The sequence below is a fragment of the Montipora capricornis genome, chromosome 9 (assembly GCF_036669925.1).
Source record: "Montipora capricornis isolate CH-2021 chromosome 9, ASM3666992v2, whole genome shotgun sequence".
Taxonomy (NCBI): domain Eukaryota; kingdom Metazoa; phylum Cnidaria; class Anthozoa; order Scleractinia; family Acroporidae; genus Montipora; species Montipora capricornis.
The window spans coordinates 36,465,671-36,485,670 of record NC_090891.1 but is presented as its reverse complement, the minus strand read 5'-3'; the positions used below and the strand labels follow the sequence as shown (position 1 = coordinate 36,485,670).

The 20,000-nt window shown below is 38.8% G+C and overlaps 1 protein-coding gene and 1 non-coding gene across 2 annotated transcripts; both read right to left on the bottom strand.

The window, feature by feature from the left end:
• Positions 1–6,643: 6,643 nt before the first annotated feature.
• On the bottom strand, positions 6,644–14,485 carry LOC138016026 (volume-regulated anion channel subunit LRRC8A-like). Its single transcript, XM_068863190.1, has 2 exons — positions 14,402–14,485; positions 6,644–8,496 (listed from the first exon to the last, which is right to left on the bottom strand). Exon 2 carries the CDS (start codon positions 8,438–8,440, stop codon positions 7,034–7,036), a length of 1,407 nt encoding a protein of 468 aa, XP_068719291.1. The 5' UTR covers positions 8,441–8,496; positions 14,402–14,485; the 3' UTR covers positions 6,644–7,033.
• An 872-nt stretch (positions 14,486–15,357) lies between these two features.
• Positions 15,358–15,430, bottom strand: Trnat-agu (transfer RNA threonine (anticodon AGU)). The gene has a single exon. It is a non-coding gene; the product is annotated as a tRNA-Thr (tRNA).
• Positions 15,431–20,000: the final 4,570 nt, after the last annotated feature.

Below are 20,000 nucleotides of genomic sequence, written 5' to 3'. Positions count from 1 at the left end.
TGGGTATAAAACACGGACTGAGGTTTAAAACACAGGGTACGCACTACAGAATACGGCATAAATGGAGGAATAGAGAATCAAATGCGGACTAAGGATTATAAACAGCATATAACCTGAAAAATAATGCATAAAATTCAATTGTGATTTACCTCGCCAAAATATCGCACAGTCAAAGCAGCTCAAGCGTTCCTCCCATCAGTGATTTTGCCTCTTCAACATACACTTTAAAAGACGTCAAATAATGACTCGGCCATTCTATTTATGCCCTTAACATCACAAAATCCTAAGAAGAGAGCTCTTTTGTCAAAGTGTGCAGGCCGTCCTTTGTCGAGACTAATCAGTACTGTGTAAAAAAAAATAAAATAAAAATTACGACGCCCAAATCTTGGGCTCCAACAGCCTGACTTCTAACTACCATTTTAAAACATAAAAATTGCAGGTGACTGTGCGAATTCAAATTTAAATTGGTTATTCCCAACGTTTAAGGACTGAGATTTACGATTTGGCTACCCTAGGCATGGAGAGTAAAGACTTTTTGTGATGCATGCTGGGATAGTCATAATGGCGAAAGCACTCAGAGCTCGAGGGGAACATTTCCTTCGTTTTCTTGATTCTGTTGGAAGATTTTTGATAAAGGGTCCCTGACATGTCAAGAGCAAAAGTTCAAAGATTTCTGAAGACAGAATCTGTCAGGCGATTTTTACCGTATACTTCAACGAAGCCGCTGATAACTCCGATAAGGGCTATTGCCTAGTGTAACGGTTAGGAAATGTGTGGCGTCTTGTTCGGAGAGGTGGAGAATTGGGTTTTTTAATCTTACTAACAGCATTCTCAAAGGCTCCTTGAATCGCGCACCGCGCACCGGTTGCTCAGTTGGTTGAGCACCGGGCTGTCACGCGGGAGGTCGTGAGTTCAACTCCGGCCGGACCAACAATCAGGCTCTTTAAATAACTGAGGAGAAAGTGCTGCCTTTGTAATTACATCTGCAAATGGTTAGACTCTCTAGTCTTCTCGGATAAGGACGATAAGCCGGAGGTCCCGTCTCACAACCCTTCAATGTTCATAATCCTGTGGGACGTAAAAAAACCCGCACACTTGTCGTAAAGAGTAGGGAATGTAGTTCCCGGTGTTGTGGTCTGGTCTTTCTGGTCTGGATAGGATAGGGTGGAGCACCTCGCATAGGACCTCGAGTCCTGTTCGTGCTCCTTCCCTCTGGGCAGGTTTGCCCAGTAGAAAGAGACAAACCAGATGTCTCGTAAAACAAACAAAACAAACAAACAAACAATTGTTTCATCCAAACAACCAATACAATTTTGTCATATACTGAGTAATTAAAGCTTTTTACATTCTTTTCACCAATTTCGCAATTTTTTTTTTCCTTTTTCGGTGAGCCTATTTGGGTTACGTTCATTGATCATTGTTCAGAAGCTGAGAAATGACGACATCGACGGCCACGAGAACGCCACCAAACAATATAAGTGTCCATAAAACCATTTGTGCAAAAATTCCGTAGTTTCGTGAAAAAGGAGATGTGTGTTTATATTCCACCTATATAAGAATGAGAAAGAAAGGTGAGCGAAATCAGCGGTATTTGTTTATTTCCGGTTACCCAGTTTTGAATCATGAGCTGTGGTTAGAAGCTTTAGAATTGGGTGTGTGGCTTAAGCGCGTGCGCTCAGCTGAAAATCCTTTCGAGCCCCCTTAAGGTAATTCCTTAGAAAAAGAACTTTACATAGATTTCCTATAAAACTTCGCACACTGTTGTAACATATCAATGTGATAAAAATGAAATAAAGGAGGGGGATTACCGTACTCGTTTCCATGGTACGACGCTGACGAATACGGTTATTTAAGCCACTTTGACAATTGCCGCGTATCCCCAGTGTCGGACAAATTTAGCTTGATTTTATAAATTCAATCCCTCATACAACGCAGAGCCTGGTGTCATTAACATGCATACGTGAAAAATGTATTTGAATGCCTTAGTGAATACTTAACACTCCAAAATAGATTGTGGGCTGCGCGACTCAGAATGGCTCCTTCCGTACAATTTTATGAAATGGCCAAAGAACTTGCCATAAGTAATTTTTTATTGATTTCAGCAAAAATATGAAAAATTAATTGGGGTCACCGTACTCGTTTAGGAGAAAATAGCCATTCCTTGACGGATTAAGCTTGGCGTCAATGAAAATCTTCCATTCTATCCATGTGCGTGAGCTATGACGTGCGCCAATGACGCAAAAAAATATATGCGCAGTAAGGTTGTGCAATCGCTGACCGTGCGGTTGTATACTTAAGCTGCTCGCGTCAGCTCGTGAGTCAAAGTGGGTGATCGGAAATATATAAAAATAACTTTCGTGGCCAAAACCGGAAATTTATTTTGTTAGAAATGTTGAGCAATATCTCCAAACTTCGCATTCGCATTTTTTTTATATCTTGATTATTATAATTTTATTATTATTATTATTATTATTATTATTATTATTATTTTTTTTTTTTTTTTTTTTATTTTTTTTTTTTTTATTTATTTATTTATTTATTTATTTATTTTTTTTTTTTTAAGCTTCCAACAGCGTTTTCATAAATAACTGGATACCTTTTTTGCTTATACAATGTATTAGGCAAGAGAATTTCATGGGCTTTGGAAACTTAAAAAAATATATATGTTACAGGTAAATTTGAAATTCAGGTTGAAATGATTTCAACCTAGGTAAATTTAATTTTAAACTAGGTTGAAATTAAAAGTATGAAAAATCAACAAAAAGTCCATCAATTGTTAGCAAGTACGTGTATATTTGTAAGTAAATCAGTAACGAGATGTCAAGTTAGCGTACGTTTTTTCATGTCTGTCTAAGCACTGATTTTAAATGGTTAGCATTAAGGTTGGGGTTAGGCATACTGTGCGTGATAACTAATTCTCCTTTTTATATCTTACAGCAACAGAAAAACAAAACCTTGCTTACTTGAAGAATTACCTTCATGTGACTTTGCTTTATTTTATTTTTCTGGTTTTTGGAAGGAAAAAGACAATTGACTTTTTAGAAGGTAGATTAATGAATGATGTACAGTTACTTGTACAAATGTAATTCAGTACAAAACCCCTTTGTGGTTATAAGTACTTGAACAATCAAATTCAAAGTTTTTTTTCTGGTAGTCCACAAAGTTTGTAACCTTTATTAAACAGTCATTACTTGCATGTAGTTGAACAATGAGAAGTCATTTCCTTGTTTTTGCACCTCTTGTACATGTGTCACTGGTCAAGTGCCTTTTTGCATGCGGCAGTGAAACTTATTGTTTTAGTTGTGTCTAATAACACATTCATGTCTTCAGTAATTTGTAGTCTGTTTGGTGCACATGCAATTCAAGGGTTAATAATTTCAAATTTGGTTACAACTTTCATAAATCCATGTTCTTTTTAACTTACTTTACCAAGAAGTGTGTTTGGTTGTAATGGACTTTTGTCCACTTAATTAATTTTTATTTTGACATAGTTGTTGACTTGGAATGAAATAGTATTGGGTTTGTTTGTCGTCATTTTGTTGTTGTGTTTTCTTTGTGTGTTTCTTGCTTTTTCCTGTTGAGGTGTCCTTATCTCCTTTGTTGACTTGATAAGTGAATAACTCAGTAATAACAAGCACATTTAGCTTCTTCTTCTTCTTCTTCTTCTTCTTCTTCTTCTTCTTCTTCTTCTTCTTCTTCTTCTTCTTCTTCTTCTTCTTCTTCTTCTTCTTCTTCTTCTTCTTCTTCGTCTTCTTCTTCTTCTGAATATTTTGTGAAATGATCAATCATGTGGAGAATCCAATTGTGTTTGCAATGACATGAACATGTACATGGTAAGTTTCTAAGGTCCATTAGGTCCATTTGCAAATGTGTTAGGAATTCTCTTGCTTGAATAGGGGCTAGCACAGGTAGTTTTTGCCTGCTGGTGATCGATTTTTGTTCTTCTTGTATCGAGCAGAGTGACGCAAAGAGTTGTATTACCTCTTGGGATACTACTGATTCGTAGTTTCGCTTGATATACTTGTCCATCTTGTCTCTTCCTTTGTGCGCAATATTCGAATTGGTTTGCCAAAGAACTTGGTATGGTTGATATTTTTGAACAATTTCTTTTCCGTTCTTGGATAATATTTTGCCACCCTCCAGTGTCCATCCTTTTCTTTTGATATTAAATTGCTACGTCTTGACTTGTCAGATTTGTTCTGTCCTTGCTGTCTTCGTTACGTCTTTCTAACCACGTCACTGCATCGTTGTAAAAGTTAATTGTCCTCAATTTAAAGGGTTATTTTGCTTGCTTTTGTCTTTTTGGAAGCTTTAACTTCATCCAATTTTTGGTAGAATATCTCTGAATCAACGCAACTTGTGTTAGCCATTTTACGAACCGTACACGGCCACGCATTGCGCACGAGTAAACTTTTGCATAATTTACTATGACCGAGAAGAGTCTGGGCCCTCTTGCACCAGGAGAAAAGTATTTGCTATTATAATTAATGATAACTGCCTGTCCAAGTCCTGTGTGGTTTAGCGGTTAGTTACGGCGAAGGAAGCAGAGGTGCCCGGTTCAAGCCTCGGTAAGTGCAGTTCAAAGCGATTTCTTTCTCTCACGTACACATTGGAATTGAATGGGTCAAGGGTACATAAGGTAGTGGTAGGTATGACGAATGGATCAGGGGATGGAAGGTTGATAGGGACAGACAGAAAGAGAGTAAGAATAGAAAGGAAGAGAGTAGAGAGGAAAGTGGGGGGAGAGAAAGGCGATTTTTTGTTTTTTTGTTTTGTTTTCATCCCCCCTAAAAAAACCGTGCCCTTTTTTTTCAACCACACCCCATGAAGAAAATCCCTTTTCAAACAGTTGATAAATAACCTAGATTAATTAAATTCACCTAGTTTGATTTAAATGGACCTGAATTTAATTTCAACCTGTAACATATACATACTAGTTCACCGAATTAGTTCTTAAAATACTTTTCAAAAAATGATTTTTAGGGATCTTTTAGCAGTGATGTAGGGACTCGCAGACACAAATCAAATCAAATCACTTTATTAACACTATTTTGAGGTTATTACGAGTATTATACAATAAGAGAAGAGAAAAAGAAAATCAGGTGACGTATCTAAGTGGCAGTAATTAACAATATGTGTGCAGCAGCCAAAGTAAAAGTAGCATAGCTTTGGAGCTGGCTGCTGCTTATGAGCAATTAGCGACCTTTAGATCAGAGGACGAGGAGGACTTCAAGTACGAGTTTTCTGTACTGAGCACGCGCACAAGGTTTGGATGGCGACAGTTTTCGAAGTGCGCATACTCAGAACGGAAAACTCGTACTTGTGGTCGTTCTTGTCCTCCGATCTAAAGATCCCTAATAATTTACATTGAATTAAGGTGTAAATAATACACATATGAAGAAACAGAAATTACAAGGATACTCGTTAATCTTATTCGATTGCTTAACATATAATACAAGCGGATATTTTGCTAGTTGGGAAGTATTTTCTGGGCCCCGCAGCGGCGTGGAAAAATTCGAGCAAGGAGCAAAATGTCCACGAGTATTATATGTGAAATCATCGGATAAGAGATTTATCATTCCACTACAAAAAAGGTGTTATTTTGCTTCAATTTTATTTGGTACGAGTGTCTTTAATTTTTTTTTTTTCAAATTCATGATTTGTCCTTCAGGCATGTGCGAAAGACGTAAATAGCACAAAAAGCCAGCCAAATGTCCTTTTTGATTGGATAAACGAAATGATGAATGAAAAGCAATGACAAGCTAAATTCTCTGATTTTGCATCTTGTTGAGAACAATTTTCTTTTCATTGAAAAACTCCCGTTCCGTCCGTACTTGCATTGTTCTAAACCGATCAAACCGTGACACTACGGTGTATTACTGTCTCATATTTTGCGCGTTCCCGTGAACAAATATGGTAAAATGGCGTCATAGTGGAATAATAATTTCAAATAATACAGTTGTAGTACATATATAAACTACCCAAACAGTTCATTATTTAATACATAGTTCAGACAAGTACAGACCACTAATTTGATTCACAAGCTGATCTAAAATCCAATAATTATGCAGGTGGTTTGCAAAAGTCGGAAAAATTGAAAATTTCCATAGTATGTAAAAAAAATGTAAATTACATGTAAGTCATCAAAAAGATACTGTAAAGGAAAATTTACATGACTTTTACTCATTTACATGTTTTGAGAAATCCTGTGAAAAACATGTAAATATTTCAGGTGAAACATGTAAATTATTAAGAATATCATGTAAATTTCTAAAAGCAGGGACATAAGACCATGTAAATCCAATACATGAACCTGTAAATATCACGTAAATGGAATAAAGAAGCTCGTAAATATCATGTAAATCTAATAAAGGAGACTGTAAATATCATGTCAATCAAATAAGAGAGACTGTAAATATCATGTAAATTGGATGAACGAGCCTGCAAATATCATGAAAATTGAATAAAGAAGACTGTAAATATCACAAGCTGATCTAAAATCCAATATGCAGGTGGTTTGCAAAAGTCGACATCAAATTCCCTAAAGGTTGTGAAACGAAAAGCGCTGGAGGACTAGTGCTGGCAGTCCATAAAAAGTTATAATGCAAGACAATAATTATAACTTTTTATGGACTGCCAGCACGAGTCCTCCAGCGCTTTTCGTTTCACAACCTTTAACGAATTTGATGTCGCATGCAAGGCAATAATTATTGTCTTGCTTGAATTTATGAACCTTTCCACCCTGTCCACCCATTGCCTAACAAAAGCATTACTTAAAAATACTGTAACTATATTCCATTGGAAACCCACTGTTACCTATGGAAAACCCTTGACAAAAGTTAAAGTTAAGTTAGCAAAACCAAACGTCACGCGAGAGGCATAGCCATGGGGACGAATTGCTTTACTTTCCTATTAAAGAATGTTTGCTTTGCAAAGCAGTTTTTTTAAAGTCAGATAACAAATAAATGACTCCTACTGGGCTTACGTAACTTGCGCAACTCCTAAAAAGTGCGGCATTTGTAATTCATATTTTTTAGGCTATAAATGGAGAGTGACTTGTATTATCACTTCCGTCCTCGTTATTTCCCCCTTCCCGTTGCATACGTTCTTCAGTTTTCTGTGCTACGACGGTTTTTAACAAGGTCGTATTTGAAACATTCATCATACGAAAGAGAAATGCTGCATCACCAAAAAATTTAAAGACTTCTCCTGTGCGAGGATTTATGAACCAGTCAGTTTCTGTAAATTCAGGCCTACTCTTCCACGCACCGAAGCACGTCCAGACAAAAGCCCAGGCAACAATCAGCAAGTGAAAAGAAAGGAAAACGAAAAAAGAAATTGAAACAATTTCAAAGTACCCTTGAGTGGATCGAGAGCACCGAAAAAGGCTGTGCTCTGTAACAAAGGAAACGTTTTCCAGGCAACAATGAGTCAAACTAGTACTGTGCTTACAGAAAAATACGGCATTAAGAGTTAGACAGACAACAGTGACCAAAGAGCCTATTCCACCTCGCAATAGATACTGGACGGTTACGGAACTGACAGATCTATATGGGTCTTTTGCGCCCTTTTTCTTAGGAATTGGTTGGCTGTAACGCTTTTCAAAGATTGATAATTTGCATATAAGATTATTGTGATCACTGGTCGTTGACGTGGATGACACAAACTGCTCATTTGATTGATCACGGTTCGGTACACTTGACTGTTCACGGTTTGGTACACTTGACTGATCACGGTTTGGTACACTAGTACTTGACTGATCACGGTTTGGTACACTTGACTGATCACGGTTTGGTACACTTGACTGATCACGGTTTGGTACACTTGACTGATCACGGTTTGGTACACTTGACTGTTCACGGTTTGGTACACTTGACTGATCACGGTTTGGTACACTTGACTGATCACGGTTTGGTACACTTGACTGATCACGGTTCGGTAAACTTGATGATGGCTCAAACTGTCCTTTGTTAAATTCCGAAAGTAAATGTTCACAATGAGCCAGTGCACATCTAGTGTTGGGATACTTTTTCCAGAAATTTGAGATGGCCAGCAAAATCACAGTCTCAGCAAGGAACAGTAACGAATAATTCCTCGCAAAACAATGCATCTTGAAATAGCATTCGTTATCAACATAATCGTACTGCCGTCGATCAGACATTGTCGTTAGGACAACAGTCTGAGAAGTAGATTGCAGACTCAACTTCTTGCAAACTTTTAACACATCGCTTGAACCATTGCCATTACCAAAGTTTGAGTTATTCTCTGCGACGGATGAACATTTTACAGCAGGTATACATATCAAATGATCTTTCGTGGTCTGCAAACCAAACGAAGCCACCGAAACAGCCAACATCGCTGCCAATAGGTAATGGTCAACAACATCCCACGAGGTAGACAGCAAGTTGGTAGTTCCAGAACTTGGCAATACTGAATTCATGACTTATAGATTGTAGCCTCGACTCTTCTACCTCAAATTTTCTTGATATTTTAGATCTGTTAAAAGAAATCCAATCATCTACAATAAGAGGCGATACGTAGTCTATACTCTGGCCTTTCAGAGGCCGGTCAATCACAGGCATATTATAGTTGTAATCGTTTAGGTCATAAAGAAAAACATACATGTTGCTCAGCGAGAGATTGACAAGTTGACGAGTGCGGGATTCGCGGACATTTGCACCGTGTTGCGAGAAAACAGGAAGTAGGAAGCCACGACTTACAAATCAAACAGGAAAGCGGTCAGACGAGAAGTAAGAAAGCACCATTTATCAGAGGAAGCAGCCAAACGACAGGATAAATGTGCATTTGTTATAAGACGCCAACAGGACCGGAAGACAAAGTGCTTACGCTTAAGGCCAATGGAATGGATTTGGGATAGGTGCTAATTTATTCAGGTGCCCCGTCTATATACTTTAAAACTTGGAATAGTCTGAAGCAGAAACATATTGAGTGTGAATCCAAAAAATCAGACAAGAAGTTATTCGCATATGACCAGAAGGAGCCAATAGAGGTGTTAGGGAAATTTGTTGAATAAATCGCATGTGCCGACATTCGGGGAGTGTATGTGAAAAGGAAACAAACTTTACTTAGGTGTCTATTTGCCTAGCGCTGGAGCACTGATTGAAATCAACAAATGAACGCAAATCAAACCAAATGGTTGTTTTTGAGGAGAGGGGAAAATCGGAGTACCCGCTGGACGAATTCACTGCAATCAAAGGAACCGGCAGGCCTTTGCTCCGAAGAAGCAAACCAGAGAAACTTAAGGTGTTGCGAGTGGGACCTGTGAGCAGGCCTCGCGTTTTCCCAGTAAAGGTAGAAGGGAGTGATAACGATATTACAGAAGAGTATGCAGATACCTTCTCTGGATTTGATAAGCTAATGTACCATGAGCTCAATTTACATAAGGACGTTCCACTTGTAGCCCAAAAAATGCATAAGGAGAGAGCCGAGATTTCTTTCCGATGACCTGCTTGACAAGGACATTATTGAAGAAGCACCAGCACCCCTATAAGCTACTGCCTGAGTGTCTGGCTTGGTTGTAGCTCCTAAGCCATACGAGGACATATGGTTATGGGTAGGTCTGAGAAAAGCAAATTAGGCAACCAGACGTGAACGACATCCTATCCTAATTATTGAGGAAGTACTGCACGATCTTACGCCCGTTTTAAACGTCGCATTTTACATGTGCCGAATCTAATGCAAATGTGCAAAAAAAAGCAAATGCAAAGAGCGACGTATAAAACGGTCCTTAAAGTGCGCCTGTGACAAAAAATTCACCTCTATTTCTGCTTGAGGTATAGAAGCACCAGCACCCCTACTGCCTGAGTGTCTGGCTTGGTTGTGTTTGCTCGCTGGTTTGCTCGGTGCTCGGCTTGGTGTGTTTGCTCAACGCCTTAATGGCAAAATTTTGAGCTTTGATTTTCGTCCAAAGGTGGTTTACTTTGAGTGTAACTTTTATTTTTCATGGTCCGTCATTACTCACGTTCAAAACTGACCGATTGGATTTCAGAGGGTTGGATCCAGGTAAAAGTGACGACAAAGGCTCACTAGCTTAAAATTTTAGTGTGTGAATGCAGCTTGTTATATATGCAAAACGCGAGTTTAAATTTCTGATAGCCCAAAACTCCCGTGCTGCATATTAATGAAAACTGTATCATTGTGCCTACTGGTGTGAAAGCTTGGGAACAACTCTTCCCTGATTCGTTTGTTTCTGGAAAGCTAACTTTCAAAAGATATATAAAATAACTAAAGATAATAAACTAAGGCAATTCTTATTTAAGCTCCTGCATAGGATAACTGTTACTAAGCGAGAACTGAAAAGATTTAAAATTACAGTCGATGATCAATGCTCTCTATGCTCAAGTCAAGACTCTATACTTCATACATTTTTGGACTGTTCTACTACGTCCTCATTTTACAACGATATTGTGAAATGGTTCAATAATCTGAGCAACTTAAAACTTACTCCCCCGAATGAACAGATTCTATTCCATATAAAGGAGGAAAAATGCAAACTGACGAACGCCCAAGAACGCAGACTAGATATTCTCCTTCTTTACACCAAATATTATTTATACACTTGTAAATCACTTTCTAAGACGCCCAACTTTGTAGAACTACAGAGGAAAATTGAATGGCAATGGAAACTTGAAAACTGCTCTTCTGTTTGATACTAACCCCCCCACCCCCCCGTCTTAATTGTTGTTATGTTTATATATATATATATATATATATATATATATATATATATATATATATATATATATATATGACAACATTCCACAACATCAGACACGCAAGATCATTGAAGCGCTCGAAATCAGAAAGAAAAACACTGAAACCGTCATGAATGGTTGTATTGGACGTGTCCTGACCATACACTAGCAGGCTTAATGAACCTGATCAAAGACCATTGTTCTTTACTTGTTATATATTCTGTCTTGTAAAATAACTTATCAGTCACTGATGAAGCCCTAACCAGCGAAACGTTTGACGTTCCATTATAATCAATTTGCCTTAAGAAGTCTTCATAAGTTATTTAATATATATATATATATATATATATATGTACTTTAGTACGTGCGACTTGTATAGTATGCTGTTCGTTGTTAGTTTATTTTATTCTTTATGTACTTTGTTATATTGTTGTGTTGCAAATAAAAAAAAAATTAAAAAAGAAACAAAAAAGAAAAAATATATATATTAATTCTGCGGCGTACACACGCATTGTATTCTTTGACGTCATTTTCTCCTCGATCCAGCTCTCTCACGAACTTAAAGTTAGTAATGGCGGACCATTAAATAGGAAAATTCCACTTAAAATAAACCAGTATTTTTTGCTTGGAATCAAGGATTAAAACTTTGGTCGCTTAGTGTTTAGTTAACATAGTTTTGAAATTCAAGAAAAGGAAGAATTGATATTTCGAACACAGGCGAACTTCAAGTAAAGGGGTAACCGTTTTCAGCAAAATGGACCACTGATGGGCATTCCACCAAATCTATCTGGACAAGGAGTCGCGGGAAATTACAACGTTTGTGACCCACCGAGAATGATACCCGTAGAGCGGCTAATGTTCGGAACTGATTTCTACTTTAGTTCGTTTCCTCATCGAAACCGTTTCTATTTCTAGTGAATTGCACAGAAGGCACTGAACCGATCGAATCGAATAGGCAGATGTAGCCAAAGTTTCGATTTCCAACGTGTAATCTCAACTTGTGGAATTTTATTCAGATTAAAAGCATGTCCTGGCAACTCGACAACGAGAACACTCGCGTTTTCCATATATAGCAAACTCCATTCACTCGCTGAAATTGTAAGCCTGTGAGCGTTTGATGTCACTTTTTTCTGGATCCAACCCGTGAGTAACGGCGGACCGTGCAGTCCAAAACTTACACTCAAAATAAAAAGGCCTTTGGAAACAAGTCAAAGCGCAAATTTTGCCAGTCAGGTGTTATGGAAACACTTAAAAAAATTTAAAGGCTCAAACAGCTCATGACGTCAGCGAAAGCACTTGCCAACTTAAGGAGGCCCAAGCAAGTTTTAACAATTTCAACAAACTGTACTATTTGGAAGGATTAAATCTACCAAACGTTTTCAATTAATGGTAATGATATGATGCCATGTGAAACACCAATAGATGCTTGCTTAACAAGATTCACTCATTAATACGACGTAACGGTTTACCATGTCAACAAAAGCCATCTAAAAACAGCCTATATTTTGTCTGTGATCGCCAAATATTATTGCTGGAGAGTGATAAAACTTTCTGCAAAATTCTCTGGAACAGATTCATAGCCACCTTCACAACTGAAAACTTTAAGGTGGCTCTGAATTTAGTGCAGATAATTTTTTTTTTTTACACCTTGCAGAGAGTTTCGTCTTACCATGCTAATCACTTTTTAGCAATAAGGAATGGGGGTCACCGAGTTTGCTTTTGAGATATAAGCACAAAATATAGTGCATTTGAAGATGGTTCTCTTGTTGCCATGGTAATCTATTACGTCACATTTTAATGTGCATCTTGTTAAGAAATTATTGGTGTTTCATATTGTACCATAGAATTGCCTTCAGTGAAAGAGTTTTGTGGAGTTATACCACAGATGAATGACGACCATGCATTACTTGCCATAGCCGGAAACGATGGAGGCTGGCCTGAACCGAATCGACCTTGCTGTTAAACCATTCAAGTCTTCGACAACAGAGAATATGAGTAAGAACCTGTGTTCGTGTTATGCATAGGAATGTGCCCCATCTTTGGTAATTTCTTTTGTGATGCATAATGTTCTATGGGCAGGGGCACCCAACGAATCTGTTCCTCACATTATCTGTTCCCCAGAGGAATCTTGCTGGCTGGCAAAAATACAGGTGTTTCGATGAGCTGGCTGGGAAATTTTGTTATTGATAAAGGTTTTGCCTGGGAATTACTGACTTTTTCTAGCATTTCAACCCGAGCTGGCTGTAGAAACTCTGAGGACTGAGGACGACTAAAAAAAAAAAAAAAGGAAACCCCTTCCCTCTCCCAGAGAGTAGTCACAAACATGTCAGAGTGATTGCGCTTGCGGAAAAAACCTGTTTTGTCCCGGTTTTGTCGCTTTTGTTCGGTCGTTTTGGATCGAGGGATTTGAAAGCGCGCGGAATTCCTGCCTGGGAAATAAATTTGATCAGCTGGCTGGGAAACCAATCAATTTTATCTAGCTGGCTGGGAAATTTCTTGTGTGTCTTGCTGGGAAAAAGGAACAGATAATGTTTTCCCAGCAACACTGAAAAACACCTGAAAATGCCTTAATAACATTTATTTTCATTAACTGGGGTATAATAATACATTTTACAACAAATTGGTCGGTGGGTGCCCCTGTATGGGTTTAATGGTTGCCTTGTTCTAGCTTTTTTTTATCCAAACGAATTAAACTGATTAAACTGTGTTGTCAGCTGGATATGTCCACAGTTCAATTGCAAGAAATTCAGTGGACAATTGCCACCGGATACGAGCACGCGTACGTCCAACGTGATGTGTTTGTATATTCATTTTTTATAGACAATTCTTTTGATATTTAAATTTTGCAAGCCACAGAACAAAAGAACCTTTGTTTCGACTGCCTATAGATCTCTGGCTGGCACGTTAATGACAATTGGTGACGTAACGGCGAATATCGCTATTGAATTAGCATTTGTCTTCAACAAACTCATGGGTCGTGAAAATGACCACGAAAAAAATTCCATAATATAATACAAGTGGAAATTAATGGAAAACCAAGGCCTGAATCATTGAAATTCCATATTGCCGATCAAAGTAAGCAGCAAATGCTCTTACAACCTACTGAATGTCGACCGGATAAACTAAGTACTGAAGATGGGGGCACTGTTAAAGTGTTATGTTCACTGAGTTGCGTCACGTAAAAGGCTCGAAACGAATACTGAAAAAGTGCAGTGTTTACAATATGTATATATATATATATATATATATATATATATATATATATATATAGATATACTCCGTTCTTCGGTCCAGTAGTGGATGAACCAACGAAGTATGTTTATAGCGTTGTTAAGTCTTTGGACATAATGTAAATTAAGTCGCTCTAGAATTTTCCTGACTAGGTAGTAAATTATTAAGAAAATACAACCAGCCAAACCAGTTGGCTCTTTAGTGGTGGCTCGAATGAAGCCTCTCGTTCTTTGGTTCAGCCGGTTTCGCTTTAATTTCAGCACATTTCAAATACTGTAATCTAAAATCGTTCTCTCACTGAGAAATAACATATTTGATCTTAGTGACAAAGATGAGTCGTCATGCATGAGAGAACTGGCGGATTTCGAAACAAAAGTTCCAAGTCAATATTTACACAAATCACCGTTATACACAGACTTTCTCTTAAGCCAAGTGCTATAGCTAGCAGTACGTACCTGAATAGATCCGTTCCACGCAGATATTACACTGATAGACAGTTCCTTTTCAGCACACATATAAAGAAGCAACCTCGTTTGCGTAGTTTGCATTGCGTGACATGCGTGATTGTCTCGACATGGATGTGGGTTTTGAGTGGGACAAAAAAAAGACGAAATTGTTAGACAACGTTTTGATATTTGCCTAAAACTATTGTCTCGGAAATGTTTAGTATTTGCCAAGTCCAAATTGTCGCCCTGGTTACGATATGTCCACTAAAAGTCAGTTTTTTCAGGAAATACTTTTAAAAAGAAATTTATTACCTAGTAACCTTTTTTTTCAAACTTCCTATTAAATTCTTTTAAGGTCTACCTGATATGTAATAAGACAAAACTTCCTGAGTGTGATACCAAATTTATTTCACATTGGCTTGTCCTATTCTCCACATGATGAGGCTTAGAGAAGCTAATTATAAGCATGGCACGAGCATCTCAGGTCTTAATCATTTCATCATGCCACGTATCTTTTTCTTTAATACTCTTAGCGTCACTTGTCATGTGCATAAAGGTCCAAACTAGTGAGTGCTTCTTCGCTTTTGAAAAGCCCGGGGGGACCTCATATATAAAGGGGAGGGATGCTCGTCGGAAATTTTAAATGAAACCCCTAAAGGAGACCAATCAGGGCGTGGCCCGGGGTTTGTTTTTTTTTTTTTTGACCCCTAAAAGAGACCATATTACAAAGAGAAATTAAAAATACAATATTGGCACTGCTTTTGATTGGGGATAAATTTTCATCATTTTGGAGAGCCGCAACAGCGGTGAAACGCGTAGCTCAAAAGCAACAAAAACGGAAGACTTTCGTTTTTCATTGATTTTGATATCTTTATTCGACACAGAAGTTTACAGTTTCTTTATATTATATATATAATATATTAAAGAAAACTCAACACTGGACAACTTCTGGGGAAAACTGTAATTGCCCTGAGCGGGATTTGAACCCACGTCCCCCTGATCACTAGTCGGGTGTGATGACCACTACACTATCAGGACAACCATGCTGGCAACAGACGTTGTCCAGTGTTGAGTTTCCTGTAACTTTCTCTCAATTTCTCCTCAACTTGGACTGTGAATCCATTTGCGATCCTCCTCGGGGTGATACATTAATTGTTGGCTACGCCCGTGCTCAAGCGAAAACTCCAGCAGCTATCTTTTAGCGAATTCGCTCAGATATCAAGGGCCAAACGCCTGAAATTCAGTCAAAAATCGGCTGATGACACTCGATTTACTCAGCCTGGCTCACAGAATGCCATTCTGGAGAGAAACGCGCAGATAATAATAAATTTCTAACTGGATTTGTCAAAAGGTGGCTGCAGAAATTGTGAAAACAAGCCAATTCTGCTGCCGTCACAAAGTTAAACAAAAGCTACCCTCTCCACCCCTGTGCTTTGGTCAGACAACTGCCAATCACCCACCCACACCACAGTGTGGGTTCACTCTAATTGGTGATCAAAAGCAAACTATCATTCAGGCCTACACTGGTGCAGGGAAAATTGCCAATGAAGGCATGCTACACTGTAAAGTCTCACTTAACAAGACCACAAACTCTAACTGCAGTTAAAGTCTCAAAGCAGCAACCCCCCAGCCCTGTGCTTTTGACACACAACTCAGAGTTAGAACTGTCCCTGGGCTGTTTGGCAAAGCAGGCCTTGACGGCAAGCCCCCTCAATTTTGAGAGGCCACAATGGCTTGAACAGGGGCTACGCCCGTGCTCAAGCGAAAACTCCAGCAGCTACCTTTTAGCGAATTCGCTCAGATATATATATATATTTATATAATTTTTTTTTTTGTTATTTTTTTACAAGCATCCAACAAATTGTTTAAAAACACTCTCTCGGTAAACTTATACTTGAACACAAGAGAAAAGACAAGTTTTAAAGAAGAACACCTATATTTCGGTGGCAAACAGCTACCTTCATCAGGGTGAATGACCGTTACACCCTCAATAATGTAAAAGTGAGGTAACAAATCACGCGCGCACGAAATAATGAGAACATATGTGTTATTAGTAAAATCCAACTAGTGGTCTATTATCAATGCTGCGTTCTGATTGGTTGAGCTACTAGTAGGCTATTTGTTATAGCCCATTAGTAGCGAAAAGCGCCGGCTTTGAAAACCAAAGCAACAATTAAAGTCTAGCTTTAACTAGCGAGAGATGCTTTGTCTCGATATTTTTTTGACCAACTAGTTGGATTTTACTAAAACAATTATTCCTCTCGCCCTCATGGCCTCTGAGTCAATAGCCCATTCGGCCTTCGGCCTCATGGGCTATTGACTCAGAGCCCATTCGGGCTCGAGGAATAATTGTTAATAATCATCTACTGCGCTCGTCTACTGCGCGCGCCTATCTACAACGCGACTGAGGATGATGGGTTTTATGCCCAGAACCGAAAGACGCGCGTAGGCGCGCGTAGTAGAAGATTATAAGATCTATGGCATTTTCCGTTAGACGTTTAAAATAATGGCCATTTCAGTTGTGATGCGCGCGCGTTGCCTTGGCAGTTCAACATCTTAAAAGTGCTGTACGTTAACGGTAGTATACAGTTAAATTAAATGTTTAGGAAAATGTCTGGATCACAGGCCCGCTGAAAAAAGAATTACATTCGCAGCGAACCAAAATATTCAAATACTCATTTGTTTTTTAATCAAAAAACGTTTTAGCTACATTGAACAGCAGAGAATTAGCTTTCTTATTTGATGTACTAGCTAAGTAGTTCTTTTAATTTTTCGTACAACGAGGAAATCCAAGGCATAAAAAGAGAGAGGAAAAAAAAAGAGAAAGCAGGTGAGGAATATATAAGTGATGCTTACACGACGAGACGAGGCCAGAGAGACAAAGAGAAACTAGAGGGAGAGACTGGGGAGGAGAAAGTGCAAGAATAAAGAGACGAGATTATAGTGACGAGCAGCAGAGGAAAGAGCAAGGACGAGCACGAGAAAACAAGCTGAGTTATGTGATGAAAAACGGCAAAAAGAGTATTTTCCCCCACGCTGTAGTGAGCAAGCCGGACTGGTTGTATGGTAAGAAGACTATTTATAAAACATTTAATGTCCGAAAGCGAAAAATGGTAATTGAGGAGCTCGACCCCAGGGCTCTTCTCGTGACTAAGGGTGCGTTCGATTGATCCTATTCCGGAATAAGTATACGTGGAGTGATGATTTAAAACGGTATGTTTCGCGTTTTGGAAGCAACGCTGGATGATAAAGATATGTTTAAAATAGCATTTTAGCCGATGTTTGACAATTTTAATGTGAATCTCCTTAAAAACGAAGGATTTTAAATTCTATTTCATGTATTCCTATTCCGGAATGCGGTCAATCGAACGCACCCTAAGGGTCAGGGGAGCTCTGGGGAACCCTGAAACAGTGTCTTCTCATTGGTTTTCGCCAAAAACAATCAAAAGCGTCTCTAAGCACGAGGACTGGGCAGGCGCAGTAAGGTTCAAATACCCAATTTTTGGGGCATGTTCTCCTACATAGAGTTTCCTAGAGCCTTGGGTCGATCCGAAGCTCTCGTGCCGAGAACGCTTTTTGGCTTGCCTAAATACTTATATACGTATTATCTTTGGAGTTTTAAGTTGTGATTCATTTCCAATAGCATTTGCTGTCTAAAACATGGGTGACAAATTAAGCCTTAATTTTAGCCCGAAATTTCAGCGTTAATGTGAAATTACAACGTTGCCATGGCAACTTTTACTATAGTACCAAAATGGCGTTCAGGTTTGAAAAAACGTAATTTGTCACCCATGATATTAATAGTTGATGAAATGATATACTCGTGAAATTAGGGAATAATTTCACTTGTGTTCTGTCCAAAATCAAAGCTGATTTTGAGCAAAACGCGCGTGAAATTATTCCCTAATTTCACTCGTCACCGTTTCATTACCCACAGATATAATGCGTACAATCGAATTTGGGGGCACAGGCTTGACTCCGTGGTGAGATCTCTCACCCACCATCAGTGTTCCCAGGGGCCCGTTTCTGAAACTGCCAACCGCTTGTTTTGGAAAGCCGATCTTTTAACATGTTTTTAAGGTAACAATAAGAAACCTGGCTATGAAGTTTGACGACATAAATCCTCTCCGTTCTTGAGATACAAAGGGAATTGTGACACCCGAAAATGCCCCGTAAAATTTCGGGACTTCGAGAAGCGGGCCCCTGGGTTCATTTCCCGTCTTCCATGTCATAATACGAACTTTAAGCTCTAAGACGGCGACGTCGACGAAAACGTCACCTTGCAATATCGTAAGTGAGTGCTTCACCACTATTCCATCTCGTTCGCGTTGCACAATTTAGGGAAGTATCCCAAAATTAATTGGTACGAGCGGTTGCAGGGCAAAAATAGAGAATGAAATGCTCACATTTTTATGCTCACGTTGTTATCAAAACCTCAAATTTGGTGACTTCACGCTATTGTCATGCAGAGTACGGCAGAAATACTTCCTAAAATGCGCGCGGAGCACCATTGATAAGAAAATATGGTAACCCATAGATGCGAGAAGTCTTGATTTTTAAGCCATGACGTCATCGACCGTCCGTACGTAAGCACGTACGTCCACCCCTCCATGTATTCCAATGTGACCAGTAGCATGCTAGCATACATCTTTGATATTGGACATCCATGTTTTGATCAATTGACACCTGTCAAAACAAGATATCCGCTGACCAGTATCACGTGACCATATCCCGGGTTCAAGCTTAGAGCTCACCGAGGTCAGCAGGTTTTTTAGTTGACCACTGACCAGGTACTGGCTTTCGATTGGATTGCAGGCTCAACCCAGGTTAACTCACCTAAACCTAAACGAGGCTTCATTTTTCGCGTGCTTTCTGTGGCTCGACGCGGGCTACACGGCCATACTACATCAACTATAGTTTTTACACAGTCAGCGCTATTCGTGTTCAGGTGGAAAACGGTTTGGAAGATGTGGACCACACTGGTGGCTACGCAGTTACTCAAGTCAAGCATCGGAGGTATATAAACTTAAATCTGATTGTTTATTTTTAATTTGCTTAGAGCTGCTTTTTTTCTCTGTATTGCAATTTTTGGCATATCTTTAGAAGCTCTGATAAGGGTTACCTTTTGCCTGGAAGACCTATGTCTAGAACAGAAACGAAAGGAGAGCGAAAGAGAACGACAACGACAAAACAGAATACCAGTAATAGCTCATACTTAGTGGAAGAATTTACTCCACAAATTCTTTCCTTGGGTACTACACCGTTAGTTATTTTTAAGTGGATGCGTATTTTTAAAATGTGGTTTAATCGGTTCTTCCTTTGTTCAGGAATGAACTGGAATTAAATAACAATTATCTGTACTCTTTTGGACATAAAGAAAAATATGATTTGTTTTGTTTTGCTCTAAAAGGCGAGCGAACAAGTGCTTTTTTAATCCGTTTGCCCAACTGGTTTTCTTTGTGCCTCGACAGTGACAAGAAAATTTCGCCTTTATGTTATAAACACGTAATCGCAATGAGTTCTCGTAAAATCAGGGGGAAATCTGACTAGCTTGTGTTTTCAGAAGTTTGTTTAAAGCACTAAACGTTATTTAAGTGTTGGAGCGGAT